The sequence below is a fragment of the Xyrauchen texanus genome, chromosome 3 (genome assembly GCF_025860055.1).
Source record: "Xyrauchen texanus isolate HMW12.3.18 chromosome 3, RBS_HiC_50CHRs, whole genome shotgun sequence".
NCBI classification, from domain to species: domain Eukaryota; kingdom Metazoa; phylum Chordata; class Actinopteri; order Cypriniformes; family Catostomidae; genus Xyrauchen; species Xyrauchen texanus.
In genome coordinates this window covers 19,775,929-19,792,896 of record NC_068278.1, presented here as the reverse complement: position 1 = coordinate 19,792,896, position 16,968 = coordinate 19,775,929, and the positions used below count along the sequence as shown (strand labels likewise).

Here is a 16,968-nt window from a genome sequence, read left to right as displayed (position 1 = left end):
AAAGTATTTCATCGCTTGGCACTGGGTTTGATAAACTAAAGTTGTATATGCATAGCTGCTTCACAGAAGCTAAAGCAACATGTAAAAACATGTCCAAACCAGGGGTGACATGACAGGTTTCCAACGACCGGTAATTTTCCTGTCCATACTAAAAGCAGAAATGCTGTGCAGGGTTTGACATTAAGCATTGTCATGTGCTTGTCCTCCAGACAAGTAAATTGGGCATTCACTTGTCTAAGTTAGAAAGTACTTATCCGGAGAGTAAAAAAGGACATTTTAAGTTACTTCGTTAGCTTCACAGGTACGTCGTTTCACAAACTCATTATCTTCACAGATACGAACACTCATAAACTCATCAGCTTCACAGACACTATGGACTTCCTTTTGCCAGGCTCTCCCTCTCTCTCTACTGGTGGTGTGGCTGCTTATCTGCCACTCTCCCCATGCTCACTGGAATTAGAGACAGGTGTTAGACATTATCTAGATCAAGTGCAAGCACCCTTAATGCTTTCACTCTCTGGACGGACGCTTGACCACGTACCCGCTGCCACATATCCCCACCGCCCGACTCAGGCCGGGGGGGGCATCCGGTCTGTCTACCCCACCCCCTTTCTGGAAAGGAAGTAGGCGACAGCTTTCTGCACTCCCAGTTGGTGGACCTTCTAAAAAGGCTGAAGAGCCAGATACCAATGGGTGATCTGTGCATTGGTATCTTTCATGCGGTGGAGCCATTGGAGTGGGGCGTGATCTGAGCAGAGGGTGAAGGCCCGCCACAACAGGTAGTACCAGAGAGTGAATACCGCATACTTGATGGCGAGGCACTCCTTTTCTACGGTGCTGTCTCCCTCTGCGGCTAATGTACAACACCGGGCGCTCCTCCCCCTCCACCATGTTGACTTTTCTATATTCCACACAGAACCGTACAGACCTGTCGCTCTAAGGAACTAGAACAACGGGGCTGAATCAATCGCTGTGGGATTCCTCTATTACCCCCATATCGAGCTTTGCATCCATTTCTTCTCGGACAATTTTATTTTTGTGCTCGGGCAAATGGTAGGGACGGCTACGTACCACCACCCCTGGCTCAGTCTCGATGTGGTGCTGTATGAGGTTTGTACGACTCTGTAGAGGGGAAAACATGTCTGCAGTCTCCTGTTGCAACTTGGCAACCTCCACAAGTTGATACAGTGAGAGGTGGTCTCCGCAAGTGACCAGGGTGATATGATTGTGTTTTGTATTCACCTCCGGCCCGAGCTCCACCTTCTCTGGAACTACCATAGCCAATGTCACAGGAACTGCCTCCCTCCATAATTTCAGGAGGTTGAGGTGATATATTTGACGTGCACCCCCTCTATCGGTTTGCTTTACCACATAATCGAGATCTACCACTCGTCGTGTGACCTCAAAGTGTCCTTGCCACTTGGCGAGTAATTTGGAGCTTGATGTTGTTATCTCCAACTTTATCGATCTGAAGAGCTGGGCGATGTTGCTCCGAACTGCGGCCAACCTGCTACAGGATGGTCTTCTTCAGATCTTCATAAGCCAAGCAGGACAAGGTGAGGAGCCTGGCCGTCCATTGATCACGTGGCCAGCCCCATGTCTCAGCGGTGCGCTCCAAGAGATAGAGGTACGCTTCTGGGTTATCTTCCACCCCATTTTCAAGAGCGTGTCCGTGGGCACGGGGCTGTGGTTGTCCGGGGGCACGGGGCTGTGGTTGTCCGGGGACGTGTCCGGGGTTCTCTCCTGGCTGAGAAGTCTCGGATCACATGCCGGTTCTCTGCTTGAGCTCGAAGGACCTCCAAGAACCAGTGATCTTGATCTTGCCGGAGCTCAAGCAGGGATTGTTGGTGGGACTGGTGTAGGCCAGCGATGGACTTGATGATCTCTATCAACTGGGAGAACTCCATGGGGCGTACTTCGTCCAGCTTGAATTCCCGGGTTTCGTCACCAGTGTAGAAGGGTCCACAGCAGAATGAAAGGAGGACACAGGGAAGCGTGCTTCTCCTGGCTCTAGTAAGATTTTTAATTGGCAACGTCAACGCTAACAGCTTCACAAAGCTCATTAGCTTCACAGGTAAGTAGTTTCACAAACTCATTAGCTTCACAGAAACCATGGACTTCCTTGTGCCAGGCTCTCTCTCTCTCTCTGCTGCTAGCGTGGCTGCTTATATGCCGCTCTCCCCATGCTCACTGGAATTAGAGACCGGTGTTAGACATAATCTAGCTCAGGTGCAAGCACCCTTATCATTTTCTCTCTGGATGGACGCTTGACCACGCCCCTGCTGCCACATGTACCTATGCAATCAACTCAGTTCTTTGCAACAGAAACTCTGGGTAGAGGAGGAGGCTATTGTCATATGATATTTATATTATGTTATGTAATGGTGGTCAAATAAAGTAAAGCCTCATTCACCATCATTTACATCAGGGATTCTCATAGTTCTATGAAATAAGTAAATATTTTTTTATCATGTTATTGCAGCAAGATCTACCATGTACAATAAAGGATATACATGATCACAATGCCAAAATGTCTGTAGTGAAATTTTACGATTCTCAATACCAGCTTCAAAACCACAACAACTAATTAACTAATATGTTAATTATGGAAGAATGGTATCAAGTTCTTAATTATTCAAGACTAGTAAACAGTCAGTATTAAAATAATTTAAATCAGCAATGAATAGAAATAGATAAAAAATAATAGAACAAAATAACAACAAATTAAGAAAATGTTGTGTTTTTTTTTTTAACTGCTTTAAAAATAAATATAACCACAGTTTCAAGTATTCAAGTAATCATTCAGAATGAAATGCAACATTAAACTACTACTGGTCTTTACTGATTATAACACATTAATACTTTTTAAAGCTACTAAATTTACGCAGTAAAGAGCAGTGAGTGTTTCCTCATTTTCTTGTTATGATTGTTTGATTATTATAATGACACACTCTGGATGGCAGCAGGTCTATTAGCTTACAAGTCTGACATTTTAATACAAATCTGCTTTTTTCTCTGTTTCTGTTTAAATTCACTTTATACATCACTCTCTGTGTTTACATGAATACCTCAACAAGAATTTTGAAGTGTATTTCAGGTGCTCATTAGTGCGAGCATTTCCGGAACATGCGCATGTTCAGCACACACACATGCCGCCTGTCAATCAAACAGGGCACAGCTGTTACTAGATTGCTTGTGAATTATAAAAATACTTGCTCTTGATTACGTTTAACAGCAGAATAAGAATATGTACTTTCTAATAAGTGACCCAGACCTAGGCTATCACAAATATAGCTGGTTATTTTTTTTGTTATTAACGTCAATCAGCCTGCTTGTCTGGTTGGGCAAGTAAAATTCTCTTTCACTTGCCCCTTCAAAAATCCACTTGTCCCAGACAAGCAGTCAAGCATTAATGTCGAGCCATGCTGTGCAATGCAAAACAAAATCACAACACCTCAGAACATTTGATATTGTTGGAAATGTGGTTGGAAAAACTTTTGTGTGGGTGACCTGAGTTTAATCCAGCTTGGGTTATTTCCCGATAATGCCCCACCTCCAACCCCTGATTAATTTGGATATATTTCAGTTATCATGTCCATTTTGCATACGTATGAAAGATATTTGATGATTCTCAATACCAATTTCGATACCACAACAAAATAATAACTAATTTAAATGGCAAGTACAAGACAAGTAAACCGCTGGTAATAAAATAAGAAGAAAAGAATTACTTGGTGCAAGTATGACACCAAAAGTTACAAGTTGCCCTGTAATGGTATCTATGTTTTAAAAAAAATTATAATATTTGTTTATTATAACATCTGATATAGTTCTTAGTTTTCTAATCTAGTCATAGTAGTTCTATCACAAAAACTGAAATCGGATTATTCACATTAAGAATCTATGTTAACGAATGAATACAACTGAAGTAATTGACATGAAAAGAAGACATGCACGCATGTTTTTACATGGTTGCAAAATGTATGCCTTCATAAAGGAAAAAAAATCCCCCCAAAAATCAAATCCAGGGGGACAAATATTGCCCCTTAATGTAAAAATAACATTTCTGACTCTGCTGGATTTAAACTTCAATTCTGATATTTTCATACAAATTATTTTCCCACTGTTTATGTTCACTTCAGAGATAAATGAGTGTGTTTACAATAATGCCTCACCTAGACTGTCATTTTCACATAATTTTGAACTGTATTTTAACATGTAGTCTCATATCCGCCTTCCGCATAACCACAACTCCGTGAGTGCTCTCAGAGCGCTCATTTCCATTATTAGTGTACTGTCTTTCACTTTTGGCCTGTAAATGAGATCAACATCAGTGGTTGTTGACAAACGACTGGTCGATCGCGATCAATGTGATGAGCCCCCTCTAGCATAGAGTGAAAGATCTGTGATTTTAACAATCAATATCTAGATCGCTCAAATGAAGATCACGATTAATCGGAAAAACTGTATTTTTTTTTTTTACCTAGCCCTATAATTTACAGCTTTGTGGGTGGAGCTACTCAGTACAAATCAACATGGAAGAGGTAGTGAGTGTGAATATTGTGATTTAAGGTATTTGATACAAACTTTTCTGTACTTGTTCTATGGGATATATATGTCCCAGAGTGTGTCTGGTCTTTGATGATTAAAATGTTTTCTTTTTAACTCTATTTTCAGTTTCACCTGGGAAAAACTCCAACTTAGCGAGATTTGTAAGATTCCTGGAGCAGTAAGGAGTCATAATCCATCACATCCCTCTCTGATCAAACTCGATTACTCAGACCGGTGTCCCACTGTCCTTTTGGGTCCCTCTGTTTCCTGATTCTTGGACCAAGCTTCAAGATTTGCAATGGAACAAAGAGACCTTACTCGGATGGCCCGGCCCAAAGGGAATGAGGAGTTCTTCTCCACTGTTACCACAATCAACAGAGCAGACCTCAGTGAGGTGGGTCTTCTGGCCAGCCCAATGAAGAGCCTCCCTCTGCCTGGAGAGCAGCAGGACCACGAAGAGGATGAAGATCTCGGACTGGGGAAGGATGTGGATGCCACTTCCAATGCAGACAGTGAGAGATGGAGTCAGGGAGACGGGCTGGAAGACCAGGAGTTCTCCATCAAGGAGGCCAATTTCTCTGAAGGCAGCCTGAAGCTAAAGATCCAAACGACCAAGCGGACCAAGAAGCCTCCCAAGAACTTGGATAACTACATCTGTCCTCCTGAGATCCGCATCACCATCAAGCAGCGTGGGGAGCAGAAGACTACCAAACATGGCAAGAACAGCAGAGGAGCAAAAGAGGAGGACAAAGGACCCCCCAGAAAGAGGGTTGGTGTCATTGTTTTGTTTTGAAATGCTGTTATCTTCTTGTTTTCTTGATAACTTTATTGCGTTGATGTTGTCAGTCATTTGGTATGGCTGCTTTAGCCAGAAGTGTAGACCTTAGTCTGAGTTGACGCTATATAAAATTTTATGTAAACAAAAATAAGGCTGTAAAGGTTGGTTAGTTCAAGTACAGTCCATTCAATGTGCTGTACTGTTGTTTATCTGGGTGTATTTTTACAGCTGACAAAATATTGAGAATGTGTTTTTCCGTCAGTTTTCAGTTGACAATACACTTCGCAAAGTATGCATTGTGAAAATGACATGTGCCCTAGGACCTTAAGACAGTATAGTATGTATGACATTGGGCCACCAGAAACTAGGCTGTGAGGGGTTGAAGTACAGTCCGATCAAAGTGCAGGCTAATTCTGAAACACAATCAAAACTAATTTCTATGTAAATAATTAGCAAATTACAATTTACATAGAAATTAATTCTGCTTGTGTGTCATGAATGGTGTCTCGAGACATGTTTTTAATGATTGAAGCCATCTAAATAATGCTGCACTCCATTTTACCATATCAATTAAAGCTTTTTATAATTTTATTTGAAATATCAGAATGTCAGTGTGTGATCATATGAGACTCTAAAATGACTCCATTTGGCAAACACTTTCAGCATGCCAAATATGTTGCATTTTCTTGCTTCTCGTAAAAGAGTGAAGGATTGTGGGAGAGAATGTGAGGAGAAGCTGGTGATACCACAGTCAGAGTCTGTAATTTGACCATAATTAGGGTGAAAATCTGTGCTTACTGAATCAAAGAGGAACTGCCAACATCAGAATCTTTCAGTAAACGCACCACAGACTCAAAATTGATCATGTGTTTTTGAGGAATCTCTGGCATTGAAATGTTCTTATATATTTTAATCATAACAGTAATCTCTTGGGGTATGAATTATTTGTACTGTAATGGATGACTGACTCCTTTGTTGTGTGATGTGCATTTAAAAGCCTGTCCACGTCTGCCAACTACATTTGACTGAATCCCAACAATTGATGGTTTGATTATCAGCCTTAAATATTGGATATGGGTGCATGTTTTCTAATTTCTCTTAGCTTGAAGTTGAAGGAGATTGCATGTCACCAAAATAAAGGTTTGGAATTTAACTTATTTTTGAGCCTGGGAAATATAGCCTTCATCCACCTCACTGAAATGAAATTTTCAAAAGCAAATATTCTGTAGAAAGTTTGAAGGAGAAATCAATGGAAAAGAAAGAGAAAGGCTTTAAAGGAATAGTTTATTAAAAAATTAGAAGTCCGTTATTGTTTACTCAGTCCCTTATTGTTCCAACACTAAATGTTTTTTTGTTTTGTTTGTTTTTTAATCGCATTACACTGCTTTTGCCATACAGTGACAGTTCATTTTGTCCAGAGGATTTCAAGCTGTACAAAAAAAACAAAACAATCATAAAGCCAGTCCATATGACTGGTGGGACCCATTCCAAGTCCTCTAAAGCCATAGGATAGTTTTGTGTGAGGAACAAACAGAAATTTGATTAATTATTCTGATAACGACTGATAATTTTTACCTCTTGATAATTATACTGACAATTTAAAAAAAAGGCACATAACTGTCAGTAGTGTTTACATGCACATCATTATACTGATATCTACCAAAAGTCAGCTTATTTAACAAATCGGACAACCACGTTCTGATTTTTCTCTGCTTTTGACGTCAAAACATTTGTGCACATTGGATGTGCCGGTAAGAACGACGTAAAGGTGTTTACATGCAACATGAAATCTGGGTTATTATGGGCAAAAATCTGCTTGTGTCGGTAGGTTTATGCTTAAACCTTTTAAACCCATTTACAGTGTTTACGTGACCAAACATATTGGCTAATTAAGCAATATCTGTGTAATTTCGTGCATGTAAATGCACTCATAGATGCCACAATGGCATTGGTTCCCATGTGTGTAGTAAACAAACATGTAGTGGCATTTTTTCATTCAAAAACTAAAACCAATTCCACACTAATACATCTTCAGTTAAAAATGTTTTTGCTATGTTTAGGCTGCTGCATCTCTCATCCTCCCTGGAATGAGTTTTTTTTTTTTTTTCTTCTTTCTTTTTTGAAAATGCACTCTGGTACTGCATACTTTGGAAAACGAGGACATTGGAAATCAGAGTTTTTAAGCAAAAAAGTTAAAGTGTAGATGGGTTTTAAACTACATTAGGGTGAGTAAATAATGACTTTAATGAATTTACGGTGATCGATCCCTTTAAGAGCGACAGGGAATAAGGCGGGAAGCCTGAAGTGCAGCTGTCTCTCTCTGGCAATCTCCACATTGACCACAGACAGAGGGTCAAAAGGGGCAGAAGGAAGAACAGAAGAGGTGGCCTCATGCCACTGTCTGAATTGTAGCCATGTCTATAGAAAATGGCTCCAAAGAACCAAAGAAAGCTTTGCCCCATCCCCCACACACACACACACACACACACACACACACACACACACACACACACACAAACACACACTACAGATGGAATCCCATTTAATTTGAGAAGGGACAGTGCCACAAACTCCTCATTTAAAGCCATCAAATCCCATTCTGTCCTACCCGTTTGGAGCTTAGGCGTCAAGCCCAGCACCTCTTCTCATCTCACAGTTACAAGCAGCGTGGGGTCAGGGGTTAGTGCGTAATTGAAACCGGCCAGGGCTCGCTGAGAAGAGGCTTACATCAACCCTCTCGGACTGCGACAGCTGCTCGCTGTGTCTTCCATTCGTGGCAACAACCTTTTTCTCTCTGCTCATGTAATCAGAATGCCGGGGCCATTGCAGTTTAGACAAATCAGTCAGGTTAATTGATGAATTAACCTGATACCCTAGTGTGGATTAGATGTCCTCTTCCACTTACTCCAGTTGATGACCTGTTTTGCACTTTGAGTCAGCATAAGTGTTGTCGTGGGTTGCGGTGCTGGAAAATTAGTTTAATGCAGCAGAAGTTTGCTGCACCCACACAATAGTGACCACATAGCCAGGAATAGATTGCAGCCTTTTTTGCTGGCATTGTAAAAGCACACAGTCTGGGTGTGCAATTAGGCGGTCTGAATATGCAGAGGTCAGGACACATTGTGTTTGCCATTTCCATTAGGACTTATCCAAGAGGATTTGAAAATGGCATACATTTTTTTTTTTTTTACTAAGCACTGAGAGAAAATAGTTCAATACAAGTTTTATTTTGGTATGAGTCATAAAATTACGCTGATCAAACTTAAAAACTGTTAAAATTATTTCTCCTTTGCTAGTTTAATATGTAGGGACTACTGTAAGTAAGCCATTTGTAGGTTGATTTTCCCTGAAAAGTGTAAACTATGTGGCTCTGTGGCACTATTAAAACATTTCTCTGTTTTTTTAGCATGCGGACAAGCACAACATAGCAACATTGGCTAAGCCAATTGCAGTAGTTTGGGGCTGGACTGTCTGTTTTGCTGACAATAGAGCCGTTGAGCCTTGACATAAATTTGTAGGTGAACCAGGAAGGGTTTCCTCTTGAATTTCCTTTTGGGTTTTTATAATGGGGTTTTTCAATTTATGAGTAAAATGAGGTCTGTGGTAAATTTTAATTGAAGATACTTGGACGTTATGTTCTACAACATACTGTAAATTACACACAGTCATACACTTCAAAATTCATGTTTCTGAATTTTTTTTGTAGAGTAAAACATCCAAGTACCTTCAAGTAATGTTTACTACTGACCTTATTTTTTACTCACAAATCCAAAACTGCCATTATAAAAACCCATACGAAAATCCAGAGGGAACCCATGGCTCAAAAATGCTCATTCGAAATGTCTTTTTGAACTACAACCTGAACAGCTGTGTGCTGCACCAATATCATCACCAACTGAATTAGCTATAAATAATGACTAATTTTCCATCAGCTCCCCATCTACCATTGGTTGAAACAAAAAGATAGTCCTGCCCCAAACAAACGTCAATGGTTGAGCCAATGTTGCTATTTTGGGATATTCAGGATGCTTGAACAAACTGATCATGTTTTGATAGTGCCCCAGAATCCCACAGTGTTTACCCTTTCTGGGGAATTCAACCAGATAATTGCTTTCTTATAATTGTCTCTGCACAGTAAACATCGAAATTACACTTGCTTAAAAAACATTAATTGCACATTGCTCAGTCCACAGTGTAGTGTAGTAGCTGTACAAATCGTCCACTGCAGCCCAGTTGAGTTTAAGTCTATAATGTATTTATATCCAGTATCACCCCTGTGATTTAACACAGTAGTGAGTTCATTGAAGCCTGGTAGAAGCCAAATCAATGCACGAACGTGTGCTCTCTGAGGGCCAGGCGGCAGTGATCTTTGCCCCGTCACTGCTCCGTGTTTGATGACAACACTTTGATTGTCAGCCATTTCCACCAGAGTGGGCATGCTCATTGGTGCGCGTTTGTCAGGGGAGAGCATGAGCGAGGCTTCGGTGAATTGAACTTCTACTTGAGGAGGGGGTTGAGAGGATCTTTTTCCAGTCTCACACGCAACCCATCCAGACCTGTCAAGGAGAGCTTGTAGGGCAGAATCCAGCCATGTTAATGAAAGTCATTTTCTCTCCTAATGCTTAATATTTAGAAGTGTAGTTTAAGAAAACAGGTTTGTAATCAGGTTGAAGGACGACTTCCTCTCTGAGCAAAGATAGCAGAGAGGATAAGATTTTTAAAAATGGTGGATTGTGTAGCAGGGTAAATGCAGCTTTTGTGCCGTAATGATTGTGTAGTCTGGCAGGGAGCAGATGGGCTAGCTCGCTGTCTCATTGTGTCTGGCTCTTTCTTTTTTTCATTTTGGCTGAACTAATATGCCAGATGGTGGCAAAGAGGAAAGGCCAACAAGTGAGCCAGGGCATATGGGGAGCCTGGTTAAAATGGGACCCTACTGCGGTGGGGGATGGGTGAAAGATGTGTGATACAATAGCAGGTAATTAAGGGAAGGACTTGACTTCGCCGCTGAGCCTTTGTGCATGGCAAAATATTTTTCAGAGGACCTGCCGTCAGCATCAGACAACACTGCTGTACGTCAAATTATTCCAGTGATTTTGCGCAATCAGCCGTGATTATTTTTTCAACGTTCACGTCATTGTTTGGTCCATCATTAAGTGGGACAGTCTTTTGATTAGGTCAGTCCAGGGTTTGAGGAAGCACACTGATGTGCTTTAGTTAAAAAATTCTCATAATTTCTTTAAACTTGCCGATACCGATATTTAGAGAGCAGGGTAGCAAATGTTATAGGCTGATATCGACAATAAGTGAGCACTTTATTAGGAGCACCTGTACACCTACTTATTCATGCGATTTATCTAATCAGCCAATCATATGGCAGGAGTGTAATGTATAAAATCATGCAGATACGGCTCAGGATCATCAGTTAATGTTCACATCAACCATCAGAAAGGGGAAAACAAATTGATCTCAGTGATTTTGACAGTGGCATGATTGTTGGTGCCAGACGGGCTGGTTTTAACATTTCTGTAACTGCTGAACTCCTGGGATTTACACGCACAACTGTCTCTAGAATTTATACAGAATGGTGCCAAAAGCAGAAAAACATCCATTGTGCGGCAATTCTGTGGACGGAAATGCCTTGTTGATGAGAGAGGTAAATGGAGAATGGCCAGACTGGTTCAAGTTGATAGAAAGGCTACGGCAGGGTTCGGGAAACCTTTTTTCACGGAGCCAATTTAAAAAATTTTGTTTGATGCATTTTTTTCAAAAGATCCATAGCACAAACAAATAATGTACTGTTTAAAAATAAATAAATTGATGTTACCCATAGACTACTCAAAACAAACATATATGTAAAAATGTATATGTTGTATGTTGCAATATGGAATTGAGTACACATGTTTGTGAGGGACTTCTCTTTTGGGCTAGGCGATATGTAAAAAAAGATTTTAACGATTATCGCCTTTAAAATATTGCTTTATGATTTAATCACTTTCGTCTTTGTTTCTTTAATACAAAGATATATATATATATATATATATATATATATATATATATATATATATATATATATATATATATTACTGAACCTGTGAGTTGCGTTCACAATGTGTATGAGCGAACTGTTCTGTGGAAATAAAGCAATCTAAACTCACAGCACCTCACGAGATGATCGGAGATCATTTGCAAGCAGTTTTCAGTTGAATGAAACAGAAACATTTTGATAACTCTTTACATGCGCTTGTTCCATGAGACGGGGTCCGTTGCACGCCTCTGAACAAACAGCGAATCAGTCACGAGCACTGATGACTTTTCTTTTGTCTGTTATTAAAAATATAATAAAGTGTGTTTCTTCAAGCACATGTCAGTCTTTGACTAACTTTTTGACTTTCTTGTCATGTGTCACTCCGAGACGTCTTAAAGGTCACCCACTTGTTGTGGGCACATGAAATACCTGCATTTAAACGGGGAGCTTGCAAACTTGATTGAGCCTCATCACATTTGGAGTGTGGTGGGTGCTATTTCACACCCTGGGCACACATAAATAACGAACATTCATAGAATTGCCCGTAGAAAATGCTCTTAACAGCTAAGATCAATAGTTATTGGGAAACCAGGCCCAGAACTATATGAATGTGCGTTTCTAGTATAAGCGCTTTCATTGCACTCGTGAATAGCAGATCTCACTGCGCGCACAGACACATCAAATCAGATGTGCATCGGCGTCTGTTTTTCAAAATATAATCACGTTTCGTCAAACGCACGTCTTTGTGTCTAATTTCTTGTTATATATCACTCCGAGAAGACTTACAGGTCGCATTCCACAGTGGGTGGTACATCAGCAAAATACTCTGATTACCTGTTGCACTGTAACAGATTACAGTTACCTAATTTTTGTATCCTGATGATCTAACTCCATTACAAGTAATCTGTTACTCCACAAGCCTGCGGGTTAGTTATATCAAGCTTCCCATTAATGCTGGGATACTCCCGTTGTGACTCTCGGACTGCATCGGAGGAGTTAATTTAAGTGTTAACAGCTGTTTATACTCTAAACACACTGCATGAAAATTAAGCACCAGTAGTGTGTTGCGTTTGTGTGAGCGCATGTGTGCGTGCATGTGTGTTTGAAGCAGATGACAGAGCAGAACCTCTTGTTCAATCTGTAGCGTGCAGCGCATGTGACTGCACATTATTTAAATAAATCACATCCTTTTGCTGTTTAATGATCACACTTGGCCAGAGGTTTTTTATTTTATTTTCAAATTGTTATTGATTTCATCTCAAAACTCTCACATCTCATGTTTTATATATATATATATATATATATATATTTCATGTGTTATATTAAACTTTTAAGGTTAATCCCCTGTGAGACTTCCCCTTTCTGCTTGATATGTGTCAATTCAACACGTCAACATACACACACAACAGAGGCTCAGGGTTACAGCCCATCAAAATCAATGTACACAAGCTAGCGCTCGTCCTCACGCCAAAAGCCTTGCTTTAATTCCCAAATGCATAGCACACCCAAGTGATCTACTGCCATTGACCAGTCCAACTGACATACAGTATGTATCATATTTTCTTTTGGCCTGTGTGTCCAAACCATAGTTGCCAGTGATATAGAGTCAACAGTAATCACATCAAAGGAAATTTAGACTATCCTTTCCTTGCATAGGCTAAACTGAGTACCAAGCATGTCGGGTGATATTTATTTATTTGTTTCCTTGGTTTACTGCCAATATCACCTTTTTTCATCCTAGCAACATGTTCATATATCTCACCATCAGCTGAAGCTGAATGTTGGGGTTTTAAATCCATTTAAGTATCTGTGAGGTATGATAAGGAAGACCCTTTCAAATGGGTCCAAAGCCCAGCCCTCCTGTTGGGTGGTGGTTTTATGTACTAATGTCATTGGCCACTCTCTTATCTGTCTGTCACACAACCCCTTGCTCCTAAAGCTTCATTACCCAGCGCCCATGAAGTTATCCTTTAATACGGAACTGTAATCATTAGGATCCGGGCCAGTGTATTCGCCAGAAAATTAATTCAAAATCTCTGTGTCGAAGTCGATAGGTGACTCCCTCTGCCTCCTTGATGTGAGGTATTTATAACAAGCTATTTATCATTGGGGGAGTGTCGGTGGTGACCGGGGAGGAAATTGTGGGCAGTTGAGCAGTCAAATAAAAGTGACCTCTGTGTAGGAGATTGCTTGAGCAAGAAAAGTCCCTGAATGTGGTTTTTAGTCCCTTATGATTTATAATAAATATATTTTTATTCAATTTCTCTTGATTTCAGGCGTCTAGCTTTATTTTAAATCATGCTTTTATTATGACGTGTTATTTGCTAGAAGTTTCACTTTTCAAGATTAATAGTTCGCGACACGGTCCAGAATGATCATTGAAGACTTTTAAGTCACGCCTGAAACTTTTTTCCGTTTTATTTTTTCTGAATTTCGTGTTTTCGTGAATTACATTTTATCATTAAAAAAATTTAAATTTAAACTGATTTATAGAATTTATCAAATGAAAAACAAAACAATTATATTTCAACGTATCATTACATAATTTTTTTTATCAAATGAAGTGCTTTTTACAGATCCTCATAGCACAATCTAAAACACAACATTGGAGTTATTATAATAATGTTTTTTTTTTTTTCAAATAAAGTGCTGCAGAGCAGAGCGTCACAATATTAATCAAGTCATTGATGAAAACTATTATTGAACACGGTGGTATTCTTGCTTGTTTGATATTGCTTAGCCTAAATGTAATGTAATTAATGTTGTATTATTATTATCATTTATTACTACATTGAATTGCATTTTACAATACAGTAGTAATGTATTTCTGTCACAATTCTCTTTGAAGCATGCAGCACATTCAGACTGTATCTGTAATTTATTTTTAGTAAATCTCAGCCTTTTGTGGTTTCATAATCACACTAGGCCATATCATGATTTTAATTTGATTAACAGAGCATTAATACATACATTTTATCCCAAACTTATCAAATTCTTTGACATTCCACATGTAATAGTTTTTATCTGTTTTCATTGCTGGATGGTGTGATTCCGTCATTGTTTTCCACATCACGGAAGCATAGGGCCCTAGGTTTTCCTTTCTTTTTTTTTTTTTTACTTCTGTTGCTACTGTTTTTAATTTCAGGGACACACTAGTCTGATCTGGTATATAGGGATGGGCAAATCACAGCAATGATTGATCATGAAATTGCGTGTCGTAACTTTTTACTCAATTTGAAATTCAGTATACACAGAAGTGTCAAAGAGGGGCCTTATTTTTTATTTTTGAGATTGATTACTTTGTGGTTTTCAGCTGTACCTTGATTGTCAACAAGAGACATCACATAGCAACCAAACTGATTAACGATACTGCAATGCTTTTGTTTGTTGTACAGGTTTACGATAATCAAAAGAGAGTATAATTAACCTGGTTTTGAACACCTGTCTCTTCAAACGTTTGCTAAACAAGTTTTATTATCATGTAATGCTGAAACATTGACTCATAATGTACAGTATAGTATTTAATAAAAGTGGATGTTTTTCTATTACTGTAAATCTCCCTGGGTGCCGACATGTTTATGTGATGTCACACACCTGCATCTCGGTGGTGCTTGCTTAATAATATCATAACCTGAATGAAGAGCAGAGAAACATGCTTTCTGAGCATTCTTTCATTGAGTTGGCCAGGGAATATTCATATAATGACTAAAATATGATGCATTTTATTTTGATTATGCCATCTTTTTATTTATTGTAACAGATTACGTTAAAACAGCCTATAATATAATGAATAGGCGAGATACTGGATAAACAAGACGTAATGCAGCAGCGGAAGACACATGTCTGACTTGTGTATATGTACATATATCAACGCACAGGTCTTTTGCTTAGGTCCTTCTTATGGTCCCTGTGGTCTCTAAGTTTTTTTTTTTTTTTTATTTGTTTATGATTTGGTCAATCGTCCGATTGAATCCGGCTTGCATCCTTTCTTGCCGTATCTCCTCATAGACTCTTAGTCCTTTGTGATCGCAATCCAGACCGGATCGCAAGTAGAGTGCTGGTGTCCTTTGCGTTTCCTGAATACTTTTGATGTCTGACATTTTTCTGTGTTTTATACATTTTTCTGTGTTATTTTTCTGTGTTTTCATTGTTATAGACTGAAGAAGTAGGCCTACTTCTTGCTGCAGACTGTAGCCAGCCAAACTTAATTTTTTTTTGGAAACTTTACCTGGTGACAAAAGTGTAACCCGCCCTCTATGTCCTGATGTACTCTGTTCCTCTGTAGAAACCTGCAAGCTTTTGGGGCAGTGCAATACCTGTTTTTCCAACCCAGAACTGCCTTTCTGCAATGGAGAAGCAATGGCCCTGAACCATATCGGACGAAAAGGGCGAATAGATACTTGAGGCTGGGCTTTTTGACTTGGGCCAGTTAGCTAGCAGCTAAAACACCCAAACAATCACATAGCAATACTCTAGGAGCCACCCAGAACACTGTACCAACCGTGTAGCAACTTCCTAAAAACCAGTCAGAACACCTTAGCAACAGTATAGCAATGCCATGGCAACCACTCACAACACACTAGCCCTGTGGGTTTTATATGGACAAACACCACTGAAAATGTAAATGTAGAAAATGTAAAAGAAATATATATTTTTTAACTACTGCTCTGCTTTGATAACAGTGCGCATTTCCTGTCCTGTGACTGTGATATTTTTACTTTGGCGGGTTCTCAGTGTGGCGGTTTGGTCCCAGGTGAAACTATCTGAGATTGCTCTTCTCACCAGCTGCTTGCTAGCGGTCGCTGTCTTTGTTTTTTGGGCCACAGTGCTGGAAGGGATGTTTTTTTTTCTTTGTAGAGAGGTTGGGGGTTGGGTTTGGACTGTGTCTGTATGATTTACTACAGCTAAAATACCAGCTGCCCCTCTGTGTCGGTTTAGGCTAACCCTCCTCCTCCTCAACCAGCTCAAGCTCTCTGCCATTGCATGTGTTCATCCCAAACCCAAAGGGCAGTGAACATCGCTAGCAGTCTCTAATAAAGCTATCGCCTTTACGATTACAACTTGTGATCAGTCAAATTAGATTCATGTGAGTATCATGAGTGTAGAATGATAGGAATGAAATCTGTGTCTTTAAGAAAAATTTATTTTAGGCGTGATAAGTAGAAGGCCATATTTTGACCTGAGGTGAACTATTAGGTTGGTAGGGCAATCGGGGGGGATGGTTTAGTCTGTGTGGGGGAGAAAAATAGCCCAATTTTCCAGTGAAATACCAATTTCTGACTGGTGCAAATTATTGGACAGCGTGAAGCAGCCAAAAGCCTTGTGTGGAAGTGAAATTAGGGGCCCATTCAGCAAACAAAACCTACACCAATTAGGAACCAAACTGAATATTTAATATGTTTCAGCTGATTTCTACTTGTAAAGATCCAAATACAATTCAGAAAAGTTTTATTAAAAAGCTAAAAAAATATATTATTATTAAAAGTTAAAACAAATGCGTCCCAAAAAATGAAAGGCTCTTAGAAAAGGTCTAGCATAATTTGTTTGCAGATGGAACCTTTTTGACATTTTGTTATTTATGTAATAATATTTACACATTTTAAAGTGTGGCTTA

General features: G+C 39.5%; 1 protein-coding gene across 1 annotated transcript in view; it reads left to right on the top strand.

Moving 5' to 3' along the window:
- Positions 1-16,968, top strand: part of setbp1 (SET binding protein 1) — an 89,274-nt gene that overhangs the window by 17,987 nt on the left and 54,319 nt on the right. Inside the window, exon 2 of the mRNA XM_052094948.1 lies at positions 4,678-5,320. Within this exon, the coding sequence (XP_051950908.1) occupies positions 4,850-5,320 (471 nt within the window). The 5' untranslated portion in view covers positions 4,678-4,849. The remainder of the gene's footprint in view (positions 1-4,677; positions 5,321-16,968) is intronic.